The following is a 19,127-nucleotide window of genomic DNA, read 5'->3' on the forward strand; positions in this document are numbered from 1 at the left end:
ATGATGACTTGAATGTTCCGGCGGACCCCGAACATAATTCACTCTGCTGAATTATCAGACGTCAAATCAAACTTAGCGTGCATACCAGCCGTGAAGCCTGGTGAACACGGAAAGCTAGGGAAAGAGAAGAGGCTCCGAAAGCGAGGAATACCCGAAGATTTATCAGTTGATTCCTGTGACCAGTCCCGGCAAACTAACGGTGAACGAAAACATCAGGAGTCGAACTGACGGGACCGCTGGTCGAGCACTCCGCACAACAATTCTTGTGGCCACCTGCCACATCTCAGTTGGATCCTTGTTGGTGAACCCTGAATCCCTTATGGCCTCGAAAGTTTACGTTCTCTCAAGCGCCACCGAGCTAGTCAGGGTGACTTCCCACCCACATTGTTCAAGAATGGGATAGTCCTCGGTTATCGCCTTTCTGATCTCATTGCCTACATCTTGGAAAATGAGGCTGTCCCGGACAAACGGGGAGATACGTTTAAACTACCCATTTTAGAAAAGGGTCCCGTGGCGAGTACGACAATCATGGGGAGACCAGCTTGACCTCAATCGTACCGAGACCGTTGGCTTCACTTGTCCTTCGTCGCACTGACTCGAATGCCATGAACCAGCCTGATACGGGTCACGGTGGTATGACGGTATGTGTGCCTACGTGACTCGCTGAGCTATATTGTGTGGTATCCGTGCGACACCCACAGTCATACCAGGTTGGTCAATGATTAGAGGTCTGAATAACGCAGTCTCCTGTCCCTCCAGGCTGGGGAAACATGTGGGGCAACTTGTTCTGTAAAAATGGTAGTGCACTTGCGTTTCCCGCCACACACCGCTGCCTTGTAGTCAGGCTTTTGACCCGAAGGCTTTTGTCGAGAACCCTGATCGTTCCCCTTTGTAGGTTTAGAAGCTCTGGCAGTATCCCAGACCACATACAGCCATGGTTCTTTCAACTAACATGGCCGTCGCGTGCTGTCACCAACCGGATCACTTTACTTGCTGCATACAGCAGGGCGGGTAAGCGAAAACAGTCTACTGCTGACTCCCTTGTATTTGCGTGTTTTCCCTCTTCTACCCTACCACACCCAAATGTGATTGCTCTCTCCATGGGTCCCAGCACTAGGACTGACCGTTTTGCTCACTGTTCATCACATCCACCCGACTTGAGTAGCATCCCTAAACACATTAAAGTCTGTTTTTGAATCCGAAGGCCGGTTCACTCAGCTACCTTTAATAATCGCACACTCAAACATGCAGGACAACAAATGGAACTTGCTGGTACGCTTGATTCCCTCTGCATTGATGTATAAATCGTTCCTCTGTAGCACCCTTTTGGTGTCAAACTGCCATGCCATCAGGAGGGAGCGCAAGGGCTGGGATACTGCCAGGTTGCCCAAGCCTAGGCAGGGGAAGTAGAGAGGCAGAGGTCGGGTTCGAACCACGGGCCTTCCGGTCAATAAATCCGCGCTATAACCGCTGAGCCATCTCCCAATTGATGTATGCTCTCTATCAGGAACGGATACAGCAAGTGCTGTATTTGAGCTAGCTGCCCCCTCACCCTCCCCTGGGTTTCAACTGCGCACCTCTGATGATGCAGAAGCCATTGCAGCTGCATATCTGGGGTGGATATTATGCTATGCGATCTAGGGGAAGCATCTCTATTTGAATGGATACCCGTTGATATTCGCCTCTGCGCGGTTCGTTTGGTAACGTTTGTGAGAGACTAGAGGGAGTGAGGTCCATTGCCCCTGCCTACCTCCCAAGGGACTAGCTCGGAATTTGCCAAATACGATTTCTATGACGATCTAGAAGCTCGTCATCGTTGTGATTGGCGGTGACATGAATCCTCCAAGGTAGATAGATTAAGGGCTGCTGAGGCCCAACTGGGTGGTCATCGTTGGTTGGATACGAGACGCACGGACAACGGAAATCGTCTTATTCAGTGTGCACCGATCACAGTCTTTCTTTGCAGTACCGATTTCCGGAACAGCGGGAATCGCTTGACCACGTGGTGCTGACCAGTGAACCGGTCCCAAATACAAATAAACCACATCGCCCTCGGTTCCTTTTGTGAGGGTTGACCTGCCGCCCCTTCTAGAACACCGGCGTGGACTCCGACCGTGTAGTTGTGCATTGCTGCTTTCCAGGTTTACGCAAAGCGCACACACATCACTTAGCTACTGAAAAGCTAGTGGACCCAGAAATCAAACGAAACTTTCAGAACCAAGTTCGTTTGCGGTACAATTCAGCAAATCTCATATAAACATTTGATCCCTGGTAGAACTGTGGCTTCGGTGGAGGCCTGGTGACATTCATCCTGACCGTAATCACGACCCAACCCAATAAATCATCTGACGCTAGGTGAAACATAATAATAATGAAAACATAACAATACGTTCTTTGTATTCTCAGACTTCCGGACTTATGAGCGTATACGATAGCTTTCCACAAGCTTCCGTACACAAAATGGTGTACGTCAGGGGTGCTCACTCTCCATTTCTGTTTAATTCCGTGGTCGGTGAGACAATGTAAACGCTGGAAGGTCTTCAAAGGTGTTCAAATTGCCTTTGACGAAAACCTTGTCGATCTGGAATATGCAGACAACATCGTTCTCGTTTTCGAAGAGGAGAAGAAGCCACAAGTTGTTTTGGATGAACTTGCCAAACATCCCATCCTTTGGTATGCATTTTGCACCCACAAAGTGTAAGGTCACGCTCCTAGACATGCAGTCGCTGAAGGCGCCACTTACAATGCAGGGGGAAGCACTCGAAGTCGTGCAGCCTTTCACGTATCTTGGAAGTTGTGTTAGTCCTGATTGTAGTGTGACGGATGAGGTCGATGCACGAATCTGCAAGGCTCGGGTCGCACATACTAATTTAGCGTCAAACTGGTGTATCCCTGAATCTCGAGGGACGTGTGCATCAAACTACAGTGCGGGTTGTTTTCTTGTATGGCTGAGAGACTTGGCCTGTTCGGGCAGCGGAACTGATACATCTTCAGGTGTTCGACAATTGTTGTCTCAGAACCATAGCTTGTGTGGGTTGGTGTCGGCGTATCCGTAATGAGGCAGTTAGAAAGCGAGTTTTCGGTTGTGTAACGGGCACTTCCATTGAAGAATGTATCCAACACCAGAAGCTGCGTAGGTTGGGACATGTGTTGCGTTTGCCTAGCAGTCGTTTGCCGAAGAGTGTGCTGTGTTCCATGCCCAACTCAGAGTGGCGTAAGCAGAGAGGGGGCCAAACCTTGACCTGGCAGAGGGGCATGAAGGAGATTACGAAATGTTTGGGTGCTGTCGGTGCTGCTCACTTTCCAGGATGAGGACCGTGTGATTCTCACTGCGCCTGGTTGGGAACACTGCAAGAAATGGCTGCTTATCGCTGTCAATGGCGTTCTTGTTGTCAGTTTCCATCCAGGTTGCATGAATGTGTTTGGAGGTGCAGGCACTTCGGAATGATTGTGGTAAGTAGTAATAACCGTTTAGTTGGTGTTTCCTAATGGACAACTCTTCGGCGAAGGGCTTTCCTCCTTACGGTAGTAGTGATTCCCTTCCCTGCTCACCTTCATTCTTTTCTTCACAATAAGGCTTTCCAAAAATCATGATTGTACGGCGGCGAAGCATCAGTGTAAAGTATTGATGTCATGTCACTCATAATGATCATGATGATGCTGCCCGGTTGCGATGACACCCAAAGGAAGCACGAGGGCTGGATTTCTGCCAGGTTACCCAAGCCTAAACAACAGAGGTGTTAGTTTGACTCCCCTTGTAACATAGCTTTTTGCCTCGCTGTTTCTATCATCTTGCGCGGGGCACGAAAATCCTTTACTCGTGAGCATCAAGCTGGATTTCGTTCGGGTAGCGACTGCGTCGACCACAACTTCACACTGTCAGGTGTTAGAGCAATGCCACATGTACAGACGACCCACGATCATGGTATTCCCTGACTTCAAGGGTGCGTTCGGTTCCGTCGATCGGTCAGTGTTCTTCGGCGTTCTGGCTCAACAGGGTATTCCCCAGAAGTTTATAAGCATAGTCCGGTCCCTATATCCCCCATATATCTGGCGTGTGAGAGTGTATGGTGAACTCTCCAAAAGCCTCCCTACATGGCCCTCATCTTTAAAACCAACGCGAAGCACAAGCCCTTTTGAATAGACTAACCACCATCATACCATCTTTTGGCATGAGCCTTGCACCTTCGGAGTGCGAAATCATGCTTCAGAACATGCACTCTCTGAACATACCCTTTACAATTCATGAAGAATTACTGGCTGTTGTGGAGAGTTTTACATAGCTCGGTAGTTGTGTTAGCTCTGACGAAAATATGCCTGATGAAGTCAATGCAAGAATCTTAGAGGCCTGAATCACGTTTACTAATTTGCGTCACATGAGGAGTCGAAAAGGCATATCACTGGTAGCGCATATAAGTCTACGGGAAGACCGTATTGTTGCGCCCTTGCGAGACATAGTATCTGTGGAAGCGTTGCTGGTGTCGGATGGCGTCAGCCAATGCATTGTGTGGTAATTAGAAAACGGGTCTTTGGTTGTACACCAGATACTTTGGTCGCAGGAAACACAGCACATTTAACTGCGGTACGCACGCCGAAACATCGTCTGTTGTTCCCTGTGCTTATTTCATAATGGCGGACTTGGCAGAAGTGTGCGAAAGAGATTACGACGAGTTCGGGTGTTGTTACTATCGTACGGCTTGAAGGATGGGGTCCCTATGACTATGACATCGCAAATTATTGTTTCGCAAAATGCTCATTCTTGACCCCCACAACGATTTAAAAAGAAGCTACTATCAGGGCCATTTGAAATTAGATTTCGATCTTTGGAAAGCAGGACCGGAAATCACCATGGTCATTTCGGTTAACATTGATGGTACGCGCTCCACCTATGTATCATTGAGTGTTAGTTGTTTTCTATTTTTATCCAAAATGTATGACTGCATGAGAAGCTCGGCAGCACATGGGCAGGTGATTTGGTCTTTAATTTCTGTCAATATCCAAAGGGACGAGCGATTCATATCCTCCTCCAGTTCACCGAACATCCTATCCTTTTTCGTCCTAATTCTTTTCTCATACGTGATATTGGCTTAGAATAGTGGGATATTTATTGAATATTTTATGGTGATAGTACACCTGAGGCCACTGTACCATTTGATGTACTGATTGAGTGGTTTGTGTAAGGGGCTGTCTGGTAATTAGCCAACAAAACATAAATATCTATATAGGCGAAATGATGACCCTGTTATTAGGCCTGTGGGGTCGTAGATGTGCCCGGAGAACACGTTAGCTTTGGTGTTCCTTGTTCCCTGCTTCGTTGTGTGGTTTCGTTACCGGGAAATTCGATGTTTACTCCATAATTTACGAATTAAAGGTGACGTGCTGAACAGTTTTCTGCACGATCTCCTTTTCAGGTTCCTCTAATTTCCCCCGGAGGTAGTTTTAATCTTTAGCTTTCACTACTCTCAAGGCAGAAGTAGTGATAACTGATAAAGTTTAACAGGCGATCAAACGAATCCAGACGACTTTGAATTTAGGGTTTTTGGAAAGAACAAGAGAGAAAAACATGTGAGCGCCGAGGTGATACCCAGAGGTAGTTTTCTCTGGGGAACTGAAACGCTTTATGGAGAAGGCGAATTTTTAACCTGCGATCTTTTTTACATGTAACGGAATTTCCATGCGACAGTGCATGGCGGCCCGGAAGCCTGCAAAAAACTGAGAAATCGTGTGCAGAATGAAAACCAAGGATATTTTAAGAACTCGCATCTTAAGCATCGTGCTCTTCCGGGTGGAAACATGTGCTCAAAGGCCGTTGTCCCATAAATGACAGATTACTGTCTTTAGCTTGCTAGTTTTATAGATGTTCTGCTGGTTTGATGTTAGACACCCGATGTACAGGCGTATGAACGCGGAACCGTAGTCATACGAGAGTATGTAGCTCGTTATCCTTACCTTGCTGTTTTCTATAAGCTTAATGAAGCTACGCAGGTGAGAGAGTGACTGGCATTCATCTCACATTTACACCGAACCGTCCGCAGTTTCTCATCGCACTGTCCGGAACATACACATATTTTCATCCGTTGGGAACGTACCGTCTCTTATACGCGGTACCATTTTTGTTGTTTTCTCTTCTGTCCTCGGAACACATCTATTTCCTGAGACTTTTGAGAGGCCTAGTCCTGGAGCGTCCTAGAGTTTGCCGCAGAGATTATTGTCCATAGGAACATTTGGAGGCTGGGATCCTGGGCTTGTGCTGGTTTGGGGTATTTATTACATGCATGTTTCGGACCGCTTTTTTCAGCCGTTTATCTGACTTTGACAGACCATTAGCATGTCTGTTGGCATCCCGATCAAAGGCATGACGCTCTGGGATCCTGGGCTTGTGCTGGTTTGGGGTATTTATTACATGCATGTTTCGGACCGCTTTTTTCAGCCGTTTATCTGACTTTGACAGACCATTAGCATGTCTGTTGGCATCCCGATCAAAGTTTTGCATGACGCTGAGGGCCACGTGATTACCCTTGAAACCGTGAATGGCGAGGTGTTTCGCGGCAAATTGGTAGAAGCTGAGGATAACATGAATATCCAGATGGCAGACATTATTTTAACTGCTCGTGATGGACGAACCAGCAATCTACAGCAAGTTTACATTCGAGGCAGTAAAATCCGGTAAGACTTCCATCCGAATTTAACTTTTACTTTTCACTAGCTTTCTAATTCTCCCGGATATGCTTAAAAACTCTCCAATGTTAAAGCGGCCTCTTGGTGCGAAGGGATTGGGTACCGGTCGAGGGAAGAACGCTATGATTCGTGCTGGAGGTAATTTCCTAGTTTCACTGATTTTATTTTTAGTTGTAGTACGTGGACGTGCGCGCCCCATTGTACGGGGTCGAGGTGCAACGGGCGGACCTGCAGCAGGGCGTGCATTCGGTCGCTACTGAGTTCTGTCAGTTTTATCACTGAACTACACATCCACACACGTGTTGTGCTCAGCGCATTTGTATTCAATACATCCGTCTTTTCTTCTGCCCGACCATTTTCCCACATACTAACGGGACTAATGCTACCCTGGTCACGGGAAGCCTTGCGTTTGGTTAAGAACTCGTAGATGTTGCCCACTAAACCGTCTCAGTAACGACCATTGGGCAATCTGATTCCATTTTGGATCCCACCACCATTCACTCTTTGCAAGCATAAGTAATTCACAGTCGCAGTATTGGTAAAGACGGGAATATGGACTTTTTATCAGCACATCGAATGGATTGATCCCTGTGCGGAACAATCTTATAAGGATTTCCTGGTTATATCCTTACATTCCTATTTACTCCACTCTCGGTTCGCGTGACTCAGTAAAGCGGTCCTTTGAGATCGCTAATCCATTTTATTGAGTTGTTCTTGGAGCAACCACTCATCAATACCCTTGAAACTAGAACTTGCCCCCTGGGGATGAACATTTTCGCAAAATCTAATTGCACACTTTACTGTTTGTTTATTTTTGTATTGACAAACAGGCAACAAACAACCAAATATGCAAGTCCGTTGTGACACTTGAGCATCTCTAAATTTAGCAGGATCAACTTTAAAGGGCTTGATCTGCTTTAGACGTTCATCCTTCATCCTATTTCTGGAGACCCGATTCATCCGGACTTTTATGGTTCCCTATTCGGTTATGTATAAAACTTTGTAGTTTAGCGTACCCATTTGCTCGTTAGGTTGTCACTGATACCAGCTGGATTCGTTTTGTTTATTCAATTTTGCATTCTGAGCCCTCAACCCGAATGACTAGCCAATTTAAGGAAGATCCTACATATCAAATCCCCGAGATCTGTGGGTAAACAGTTTCGTCAGCGTGATCCAACAGGATTTGTTGGTGACAGATTCGAGACCCTGACGGGAAACATCCGATCTAGCATTCATCTTTGTTCTTGCACAAAAACCAGAGTTAAGTGTGTGACAACTGGGAAAAGTGACACAATTCAACGTGCCTCCGCGTAATACTATTCATGTGGTAAGTTTTTTTCATTTTAAAGCTCAGCTGTGACAGTGCGTAACCGCCGTGCAACTCGAATGAACTGTAGGGCTGAGAAAATGCCAGGTTAGTTAGGCGTAGATGAGTGCAATCAAAAAGCCAATGTCGGGTCCGAGCTACGAACCTTTAGGTCAGTGGCTTTGTGTTTTAAACGCCGAGCTGCCTCGAGGTCAAGTAAGACAGGATTTGTCGACTTTTGAAGTTTCTGAGGCACATACTGCTTATGCGTGGTGATCAACTGCCATCTCTGCACAAATCGCGATTAAGTGTTGGTTCCAATGAGCACATGAAGTTCAGGCTGCTCCATATTGCCTTGCCCATACCGAGCGGATTTTTCAGTTGCCCAAACCACTTTAGGTGTCGACGTTGAAGGAACTGAGGTAAGCGTGTTGGATTATGACAACGTTTCTGGCTTACATCATTGTATACCGTCCTTGGATAATGAAATTTCACTACATATCGGCAGCAGCATTTGAAGATGAAGACTGATCGGTTGGCTGCATTGAGGATCCGGATTTTCGGATCTTCAAAGGAAAAAGCTCAGCTTCAGTAAGGCATGTCGGGTAATTTCGATGCGCCGTATATAGAACTGACTGAAGTCACCACTTATATTGAGAAGTGGTAGCGGAAATGACGCAAATATTTTTGAGGCAATATCGAACCGAGTGGTTTCGTGGTAGTTGGTACAAACCGTTTTATCGTGTTTTGGAGGTCAAAAATAGGAACTGAGGTACTTCAATCTTGCGGAATATTCTCGGTTTTCCAGACTGAGCGAAGTGGCATGTTTGGTGCTGAAACGCTGAATTTATGCACCCCAACTTACGTCCCATCTCTGCGGGGGGGGGGGGTCAGTTCTTTAACTGCTTTGACGGTCTTAGTGATCCCCGGATTACTTGGCTTTTCACAGTTGGCTTTCTATGGTACTGAGGCTGCGCAAATCTCGATATTCTGGATCTGATGTGAAAATTTTTTCAGCGGTGGTTTCGAATGTTCTTCAGATAGCTCCATGTTTGTTCCGCGCATCAAGTAGTTTTCAGGCTGGGAGTTTCGTAAAAGCGAAAACGGAGCGGTGTGACAAAACCACCGGCACTTATCTAGCACCAATGTGGAGTTCAGTCTAAGCAGTCGTGGCTTAGTGTGTGCCTTTTATGTTCCCAGAGTTCGCACCTCTATGAGAACCCCGGTGCGTGCCCTCTTTCGTGTACCCGGATGTAATCTGAGAGGCTCTTTGACCATCACTTCGGTTTGCCGTCAATAATTCTTCTGGGTGTCGAAAAGGGCCTTGCTAACAACGAGCGGATTAAGGAAACGGACTTTACTAGCCAGTCACCATTCTGACATGATTCAAACCCACAAACTGTGGCGTGTGCTGTCGTCTCGTTTACCAATTTTACCGTCCCAGTCACACGCTTCTACCAAGCTGTCTTGTGGCGAGGCTTTGTTAATCACTAGTCACGATTGTTCATAGAACTTGCCCTCTGTAATTGGATCTTATACAGACGTGAGGGTGTAAGTGGCCATGGTATTCGAGTTCTCGGGGATAACTTGAAGTGAGCAGCTTGGGCTAACTGAGCTCTATGCAAGCTCCGATAGGTGGTCAATTAGCACGGTCACTGAGGATGCACTGTTCAGGATCCGCCGCGACAACCAGTAAGTAGCATCTAACCCAGGAACCTGGATTTGCACAGTGTCATGATAACCTCACCTTTGAAAGGCAGCTGATTTGCGAAAGATAGGCAGTAGTAAAGTACCATTGTTCTTCGCTATTGTTATTGTCGTTGACGATGGTGATAATTTGACTGACAGCGTCAAGCAGAAGGTAAAGTTAGTCTTTTCGTGTTGATGCGTAGACACTACTCCCGTTACCTCGTTGGCCGCAACTTTGGGTGCCCGAGTAGGCCGTTAGATACCTATGATACATACTTACCGATAACAACTGGGATCTGTAATGTACTTGAACTTACGTATACTTCTCAAAAGTGAGTGTTTCTTTGCCGGCGAGACAGTTTTCGGTTGGTTGGCGATTATCATTGTCCTTCCTAACCAAGGTATGCATCTATGACGTCGTTGACCTTGATGAGGTCAGTTTCCCGATGTTTCTAATCTTTAAGAACGGCGTTGATTCGGGGCACTCCTATGGCACCCAATTCACACTGGTGCTAGAAAACCTCTCTGCCTGTTGTCAGACGACGTCTGACTACATCTTAGCAATCGGCGACCAACCACTTAATTCTAATTTCTGGGTTCTGGTGACAGGAAGAAGGCTTTCGCTGCGGAGTTACTTATTAGGAAATGTCAACAGACCGGTTACAGACCACTGAACAGAGAAGCAAAACTCTAATTTGCATCTTAGTTACAAAAACTGGACACCCATCTTCTCTCGAACGCGTCTTCTTGAACTTTCCTGGAGATTCATTGACTCCAGTCATTCCTCGCTCAAATCCAAGCAAATGTTACAAAGTGACTCCACGAATTCCGCAACAGATCTCCCCTTTTCGAAAGACAAAGCGAAATTTCACGAACAACACATACTACTTGCGTGCGTTACACCAGTAGCTGAAAAACCGAGGCAGAGTGTTAATCGTGTTAACCCCTCAGGCGTCTTGGTTGTATAGAAGTGAGGTCTTAGTTTAACTTTCAGGACTGCAACTAGATTCAGATTGCTCCGGCACTCACTAGATGGGAAGCAACAAACCATCGGCATCGAGGTAGCTGTCCAAGCTAGTGATGGGGTATAGGAATTCTGCAGCATTCTGCGGTGTTTCCTATTCCACGATTGTCCTGTTTTTGTTGAACATTTCGAATATAGGTTCCGTCAACCGAAGTTGGATTTAACCAAGTGAGAGTTCCAAAAGCCCTTAGTTTGCAAATAATTCATGATTAGCTCAATAACTACTGCTTCCACCGTCATCTAGTCAACACGAGTCATTGTCAGTTACTCAGGTCAGCTGGTGGATGGTGTTGATCAGTGATTTCGGGCCAGCGCATTGTTCGAACCTGAAATTATCATTGTAGCGGGTCTTTTTACCTGCTTATCCTGTCTCAACGGGTTGTTCAGTTTTCTGGTACAACAGATTCATCCGGTTTCGTGATGATTCTAGTATCTTTTTTCCAGGTGGCGTCTGCAGGTTTATTCACTGGATGAATGGTTATCTACTTCCGTCCTAAAACTACTGACAAGACCACAGATACTTGATTAGCCTGTCATTTTTAGAACGAGTACATCATGGTGCTGTCTAGATAGGCATTGTTGGGAAGAGCATTCGCTTCCCGGGTTTGTGTGTAAAGCGGTGACAGTCAAAAACAATCGGCGTGGTTTGTTGTCAAAAATACACATCTAATTTGGATGTTTTTGAATCAAACAAATTTCTCGGAATTTGTTGATGACGAGACCTGCAATCTGATTTCTTAATGATTCTCTTCCTTTCGGATACTATTCAACCGGGTGATGCTGTTAGTGAGGTTGTTCCTAAAAACTGTAAAGTCAATGCCAAGGGTTACCTTATCGTGGAGAGAGTCGGTCCTGGGAATGTAAGCCAAGTCAGATGAATTGTTAACGTGACTTACCGCGATATGTTGGTAAGACTTCAAGAGCAGGTTGAAGCGACTGGTGAGTGCATAAAAAACAGATAGTCTAGTCCATCCATTTTGAATCTGGTGTGATTCGGCATCAATAACACTACACCCGAACTACCGGTGATTATGAATCGACCGATCCGATTGATTGATGGGGATGGCTAATCTGCAAAAGGGACGTATTTCTTATAAAGATTCATGAACACTAGAACTTTGGAGCGGATCACTACTGCCTGTTCCAATATAGCTCCCGATGCATGGACGAAGATAGCTGTCTGAGGACCAGGCCAAATACGTCAAACATTATATTTGGTACTCCCGTTCAACAGGCCTCAGATTTCCAAACAGTCTTCTAATTGGGATGAGAAACAAGTCCCGAATTTAGCATTAAGCAAGTTTAATCAAGTCACTACCTGTCCCAGTTCAGTACCTGCTGCATGTAATCGTCACTCACACTAAAAATCAAGCATTTCAGTAGCTGTACGCACGGCCGTTGTTTGTCTGAACGCCGGAGCTGAGTATCTTTAGTGCACTTTTCTGACATAGCATACTAATTTCCGAACAGTCATTTCTGAAGCGCCAACTTGGTCCGCAATTAAAAGTTTTCTCGAATCAGATTCGCACATCCCCCACAGGTTCCTCAGGGAGCGTAACATGTCCCTCTAAGCTTTTTTCACCCACATCTTATGGGCAAGCAGAACGTCCATTCAGCAAAGTGAGTGGTGAGTGTTTGTGATATTCGAGGATTTTTTTCGAAGTGAATTTGGCGGTCAGTCGGACAGGCTATCAATGCACGGTAGCTTGTATATCTGTAAGTGGGTTCTCGAGAGTGGGGGTATCCAGAATGCCGTTCATTTTCACAGCCCGAGTTGTTTATGCTCTAGTATGGTACCAGAGGCGAAATAACGCTCGGTCGAATTTCCGGCCTCTTCTGGTTAGTGTGTTCTGTGTTTGACGGTCCTCGGATATCGGACGTGTTTTTCTGAGGCTACATGACCAGGTATTTACCAACAAAATTCCCAAGTTAAGCTTTGAGTGGTGATGTATGTCTGCGAGTAACCGTGTCGGAACTTCCTACAGAGGATTAGCTAACTCAGGTAGAATAACGGTATGCTGAAGAGATGACCCTGCTAGGTATGCTGTCTGAAGCGGTCGAAATTTTGGATACACAACACATAAACCCCAAAATTTCCACATTCATGTTACTTGTACGGCACGATCATTCCAACTGATGCGCTCTAAACAGGGACCACTGGACTCAAGATTCGACGCTATCAAAGCGCTTCAACAGTGCCCGTCCTTGGCTGTGTTGGGTTCGGACATTTGTTTTTCGAGGCAAGCGCACACTAGACCCAAATTTGAGCAGCAATCTTGCTCGATTAGTGATTGGTTTGCACTTGGCCTTCAGTCTCTTCATGTGGTATTGACAGGCTCCGGAGAAGCACAACTCAAAAGGAAGATTTACCGGGAATTGACCTAGTCAGGCCAATACATCAAGTTCTGGAGACTTGCTGGCATGTGATAAAGGTGCCTGTCCTCAGCGCCCATAACAGTGACAGTCTTGACATCGATCCGCAAAAATGCTGCTTAACGGGTGCCCAGAACATATTACAGAAACCTCATGCTATGGACTGGATCAAACCTCCCAAGATACTCTTCATTTGCGGAATAGCTGTACCATAATCTTTCTGCCTTTTAAAGACGATCTGGCTCCCGGTACAATAGTCCGTCGTCCAACCAGCTTGTGACCAACTTTCAGCTTTACACAACGCATGTATTCCAGCAGACGTCCACTACTAAACACCAAAGCCAAAGATAGGTCAGTGACTCATCAGTCGTAATTCATTTATATTTCCCCTGCTTCCGACCCAGATCCTGTCGAGTGGATTCGTGAGCAGAAACCAAGCCAATTGAGGATGGAACTGCTCAGTCACAATAAGATCACCACTCACCTTATTTACAACCATTAAATTTAACTGGTAAATGGATTCAAATGATTTGAGTGAGTGGCACCAAATCGCTCCAGGGTCATTCGCCAAACAGAACGGGAAGCAGCCGGAGATTACTATTTAAAAGAATATATGAAAGCTCTGAGACTGTTCTGGTTATCAACCACAAGCCTTGTCGAACTGGTTGAATAAATCTCATGTTTTAGACCAAATATAAAGCAGTGAGTGTCTGCCCAGGGAGACAGCATGGGAACCATATGTTGGACAGTTCATATTTTTATTTTCCAGATTGGGGACGAACACAACAGTTCGGTAACACTGAGTATAGCAGTGCACCGAAAATACCGGGAAAAATTCAGGATAACAAAGGCCGTATCCAGTTACAACATCTCCACTCAATGAACTTTTCATTGTCACGAGGACGGCATTGAATTACCGTACAATTTAACCTGAAATCCTCAGTTGCTCGCGCAGTAGGAAACTTTTGTCTGTTGAGGGAGTTTGGTCCAAAAATACCAGTGCATGTGTGCACATTACCACCGAACTATTCACTCAAGTATTCACTGGTCATGAATGCCATTTATGCTCTTCTACTCTGAATGTTGCATGCATCTAACAATCTTATGTTGGTGTTTCTAACTGGACGACTCGGGTGCGCGGCTCTGTAGTTGGCCTATCGCCCTTGGTGGACGATCGCAGTAGTACTCTTTATAACGTGTACGTCAAAGAACTTATCCGCCCTTTTTTCAAAAGCATTTCCACTCCTGATACTCAGTCAAAACGCAACCTAATGGTCACTAATTATTGTAACTGTGATACGTTTCCCCACGCACATGTTCAGACCCCTCGTTGTTACATTTACAAGCCTATGCTTCCTAACGGAATCCACTTTGTATACAAACCTTGAACTTTTGCGTGCTCCATCCGGTTTGAAAATTTCCAACATGGCGTTCAAGGTCAGATGTATACTAGAAGTCATTGTCCGCACGCAGAGAATTTTTCCTTGCCTTACTCGTGGTCATCTTATATATACTGCAAAAATGAAGCCCAGAAAGTGCTTATGGCAAGAAGAATAACAACAGCCCAGTGCATCAGATTTCAAGCTTATCATCAGCCAAAAGTTTGGATATATGGATCAGGCCACAGAAGAACACCACATCCTCAAAAGTGCCATGCTTTTGTTAGCTAAAAGGGTGGCAAACTTAACAGTCAGGACCATACATGATTATGCGAAGTCCGCCTACTTGTCATAGTCCAGCTGATGTACACCAGCAGCGGGGCTTTTCTATGGATGAGCCAAGCAAGCTCAAACCGCTTGAGAGGCTGATAAATGAGTTTTTCATGGTTTACTCAGTAGCTTTCATATCAAAAGGATTCTTTTGAGTGAGATAACGTGAAGGGAGGAATGATCCACGTGTTTCTGACGAACGGTTGCGCAAGAATAAACACGCTGAGAATCTTCGATGATGCAGGCCCTCGTCGTCCAACTGACAGGCGTTTACTCAGGACCTCGTGCATACACTTTCACTGGCCGTGTCTATTCACATGTGTAGTTTGGTTTTCTATGAATAAGGTAAATCGTGCAGCAGAACTTTAGGCAGATTTGGCAGCGAATTTAATGGTATAAATGTTGTCCCCATTGGCATGAAAACGTGAGTTAAATCATCATATTGCATTACCATGATTACCAGACTACAAATAGCTCTTCTTCGGAGTTCCCTTGCTGTAGCTGTTAGTAGGTTAACTTGCTGAGCATTGTTTTATGGGTGCAGCTATAAAGTATATCAAGACTGAACAAGCCTTCTTTTGAGTGCGTATGTTTACGAGCAACTGACAGAAATCGCCTACTTGGTTTGTAATGGAATTTCACCCCAATCCACACCGCACTGAATAGATATACTAAAACAGGCGGGCACGTACCAACCTATATTTGTTCCTCGTGGTCATAAAGGATTTTCAAACGCACAAACGAAACCGATTCGGTTTTAAATTTTGAGGCTAAATGGAGTTTTTCCAACCTCATGGATGAGAAACGGATCATGTGACTAATTAACTTGGTTGATATTTTTTCAATCTCAGATGCGAGTGACAAATGTGAGCGTAGTAAAATTCACATGTTCACTGAATGTTTCTCTGAGAAAGTTGGAACTGTGAAAATGAAAGGTCATTGTAATCAAATTTTCTGGTATTTGTTAAGGATATTGAGAAGTACATTCAGAGTGAACTGGTAGGCTTGATATAGATAGTGCTTTTCTCAGGTCGGATGATGTCTGTTCTGCAGAGATCTGCAGAAGTCACGCAATGGAAATTAGAGTATTTATATTGCTGCGAGATAGCGCTAGTTCATATTAAATGAAATCGTGCCCGAGGGCCACGGTCTACCAACCAGACAGGATCGAAATTACAATCTGCTCAGCAGTCTGGGGATCATGAATTTACCAACCTTGGTTGATTACTCCAAATTTACCGGGGCTGTCGAATATTAAGCTTATTCAGCCTGGCTTAATGGTGGCTGAGGGAGCACACTCTATGGAGTTCTGGTGCTATGAGTGTTTTCGTTTACGTGCCAAATGTTTTAGCTTCCGTGGAGAATAAAAGGGTCGAGACTCTAACAGCTGCTAGGGTAGCTGCATTTTACTTGCTTTTATTCGAAGCACGCCATGGATAGCTTGACGACTGCATCGTATCCAATGTACTTTGTTGCTTCTGGCTGCGTAAGGACTACACTCAGGCAACACAAACGTAATGAAATTTTTATCACTTTCGTAGGATACTGTTTACTCTCCTTTAGATGCTGGACCGACATGTATCTGAAGTTCTATGAAGGAAGCGGATTAGTGTTATTATTCCGAGCAAAAACCACGACAGAACTCACACCTCACTTAAGTTGATCACACTGCGGTCAGTGTATTCCGTGACAAGCATCAAGCAGCATACATCACCCGATGGAGAATTAGGGGCATTTTAGGATGAATACAAGACGAGTTACAACTTTGGAACGTCGGTTTAGACATAGCCATTACCCGATATTTCATACCAAGGCATATGATAAGCGACTAGGTGGTAGTTTGCTAAATCTAACACTAAGTTGGTCGGCATATGTCCTTACTTCCAGATGTTTGCCAGATTTCTTAAACGTAATCGTGCCCAAAACAGAGTGACATGTGACCTATACTCCGAAATGCGCATAGATATAGGTGGCGTTTATACATATGGATATTTCACGGACTTATTGTTGTTTGCGATTGGGCTAACCTGTCGGTACTATAACAGATTTGCAGTAACTGTTTTACACCATAAGGCAGTACCGACGCCCAGTGAAAATAAAAAAATTATGACACTCAAGATGTTGGCCTCATAATACTCACAAACACAGTTATGTGAAGAGACTCCGCGGATGCCACAAACCATAAATAGTTCTTGATTCTGATATCTTTTAAAGGTACTACTCCGAGAGTTACTATTTACAGCAAGGGCATATTTCTGATATCTTTATTTAAAAGTTGTACAAACGCAAACACGACTGACAAATCCTGCTCGGACATGTCTGCTCTGACGGAAAGCGTACAAGCTAACTGTCAAGCTCGGTGGAAAGGGTAGCTCCGCCTGATCAACAGTCAATTGACCCACCCCAACATTCTGGCACACTGCCTAGGTTGGATGTCACCCATACTACTTAGAATATTACAATCAGGCTTGACTGTTTAGTACTTTGAAGACGCTTATGACACACTTGGCGACAAACTACCTTTAAACTACTTACACTGCTTGACGATTTACGTGGCACGGCGTTTAACCAAACCGGGTCATCATGTTTGTCCTGGAATGACCGGCATCCAGTGCTTAAAACCGCTAACCTAGCGTCCTGCTGTTTGATTTATGCGTTAAACTTACAAGCAGTTCTACTAGCCTGCGCCTAATCTGCACGAACCAGTCTTGTTTTTGCATCTATGGAATGCAGACCTGTGAAGAGGATCTTCCTTTGATAACCGGAACGTGACGCATCGTATCGTGTCGTATGGCATTCAACTCCCGCCTAACTCACGGTATACATACGTTGTTTTGATCGACGTAAATTGCGAGATTTTTTTGAACTCCAGTGAACCGAGGCCTCATATTCCCAAAATTCTCCCTTAATTGTAAGAACAGGAGAAACTTGTTTGCTTTCACAACACGCTAGAAAGTGAGCTAGAGGATATGGTACATATCTTAGGTGGAATGGTTATCCGAACATCTTTGTAAAGAAAACAATAACAGGACAACCAATAGAACCGCCCGACCGAACAGCTAATCGCGGTCAGAGGTCATCCCCAGCTAACAGCACGTATATTAACACACACGTGACACTACTCAACGCACAACCACTAACCCACCGCTACGCACAACTTCACTCTCCAGTAACGCACTGGTGATGTCACCTCGATTGGTTATGAAACGTTTGCAATCAAATTGCTCAGCTCAGCGAACAAGCCGACGACCAACGAAAACTCATTAATGCTGAAATGCCGAGAAGCATTATACAGGTATTTCAGGCCTGTTGGAATCCCCCTCGGAGTCTCACAAATACCTTTGAGGATTCGAAATCCCCTCTCTACACAGAAACCAAAAAGTGCATAAGGTCGCTTACCACCAGAGCATGTTTTACGTCCCCATGAGGACATGGTCACATCGAGAATGTCAATTTAATTTACTAATTGTATGTTTTTCACCTTTATCATGCCAGACAACTTTCAATCTTAGATCACAGTCTTTCATACGTAGCAAAGCATGTCCACTGAATATATTGGTCAACCATTCCGACCAGAGTTATTTTTTATGCTGCTTCTTCTACTGCCGACTGGAAAAGCTCTTTCATTTGAGGTCATTTCATGGTGTGAATTCTAACAGGTGCAGTATGGAACAAAATACATCCACTAGCACTATCGAACACGTAAACCATATACTTTATCCTCCACCTAAACTGATGTCTTATTTAGTCAACGTAGACAGAGTGCCCTGTAGGACAACTTTCATTCTACACGTCATCCGACTAATGCTCTTTCACTAAAAAAATGCACTCTTCAGCCAGCTATTCCGACCTCTGAAATATGTATGATTAGTACCCCTAATTCTCACTGGTTCGTTCCAGTTTCGGTTAGAATGCTTGCACACAGCACGGTTTAACAATTTTACTTGTACTGATGATCCCTTCAATTTTTCACTTTTTCCTGCTTGATGTTAGGTACTTGTTTTATTCTGCGTTTATACCAGACCTAGACTTGAACCTGAGCTCCAATTTTCACCCCCAATCGGTTCTACGGTTTGTGCGTTGCACGAAGCGGCTTCATCGTAACGTCATGTAATTCCTGAATGGTCCCTGGTTGATAGGATGTGAAAGCTATCTAAGCTCGGTGCGATCTATCCTCGACCGCCTGGCCCTTGCACGAACAACCCCACTCTGCGCGTATAGATGGGCCTGCACTGCCGTTTGCATATCTGCCCTGGCGGCGTACTACGACAGGTTAATGGCTGAACGAATGCGTTTGATCTGAAAGTATTTGAGTGTGAATGCAGCTCATTATGGGATGACTAGTATC

General features: G+C 45.1%; 2 protein-coding genes across 2 annotated transcripts in view; both read left to right on the forward strand.

Moving 5' to 3' along the window:
* T265_05809 (hypothetical protein) overlaps positions 1-6,938 on the forward strand; it is a gene marked incomplete at both ends in the record, with an annotated part of 8,162 nt that extends 1,224 nt beyond the window's left edge. The window contains 6 exons of the mRNA XM_009170916.1: positions 500-641; positions 2,407-2,512; positions 2,547-2,673; positions 6,460-6,666; positions 6,707-6,816; positions 6,850-6,938. Coding sequence (XP_009169180.1) covers positions 500-641; positions 2,407-2,512; positions 2,547-2,673; positions 6,460-6,666; positions 6,707-6,816; positions 6,850-6,938 — 781 coding nt within the window. The remainder of the gene's footprint in view (positions 1-499; positions 642-2,406; positions 2,513-2,546; positions 2,674-6,459; positions 6,667-6,706; positions 6,817-6,849) is intronic.
* Positions 6,939-14,956: 8,018 nt separating this feature from the next.
* Positions 14,957-18,893, forward strand: T265_05810 (hypothetical protein; the record flags this gene model as incomplete). Its single annotated transcript, XM_009170917.1, has 3 exons — positions 14,957-15,124; positions 17,796-17,959; positions 18,773-18,893. 3 exons carry the CDS (start codon positions 14,957-14,959, stop codon positions 18,891-18,893), a joined length of 453 nt encoding a protein of 150 aa, XP_009169181.1.
* Positions 18,894-19,127: the final 234 nt, after the last annotated feature.

Source organism: Opisthorchis viverrini, assembly GCF_000715545.1.
Source record: "Opisthorchis viverrini unplaced genomic scaffold opera_v5_112, whole genome shotgun sequence".
NCBI classification, from domain to species: Eukaryota; Metazoa; Platyhelminthes; class Trematoda; order Opisthorchiida; family Opisthorchiidae; genus Opisthorchis; species Opisthorchis viverrini.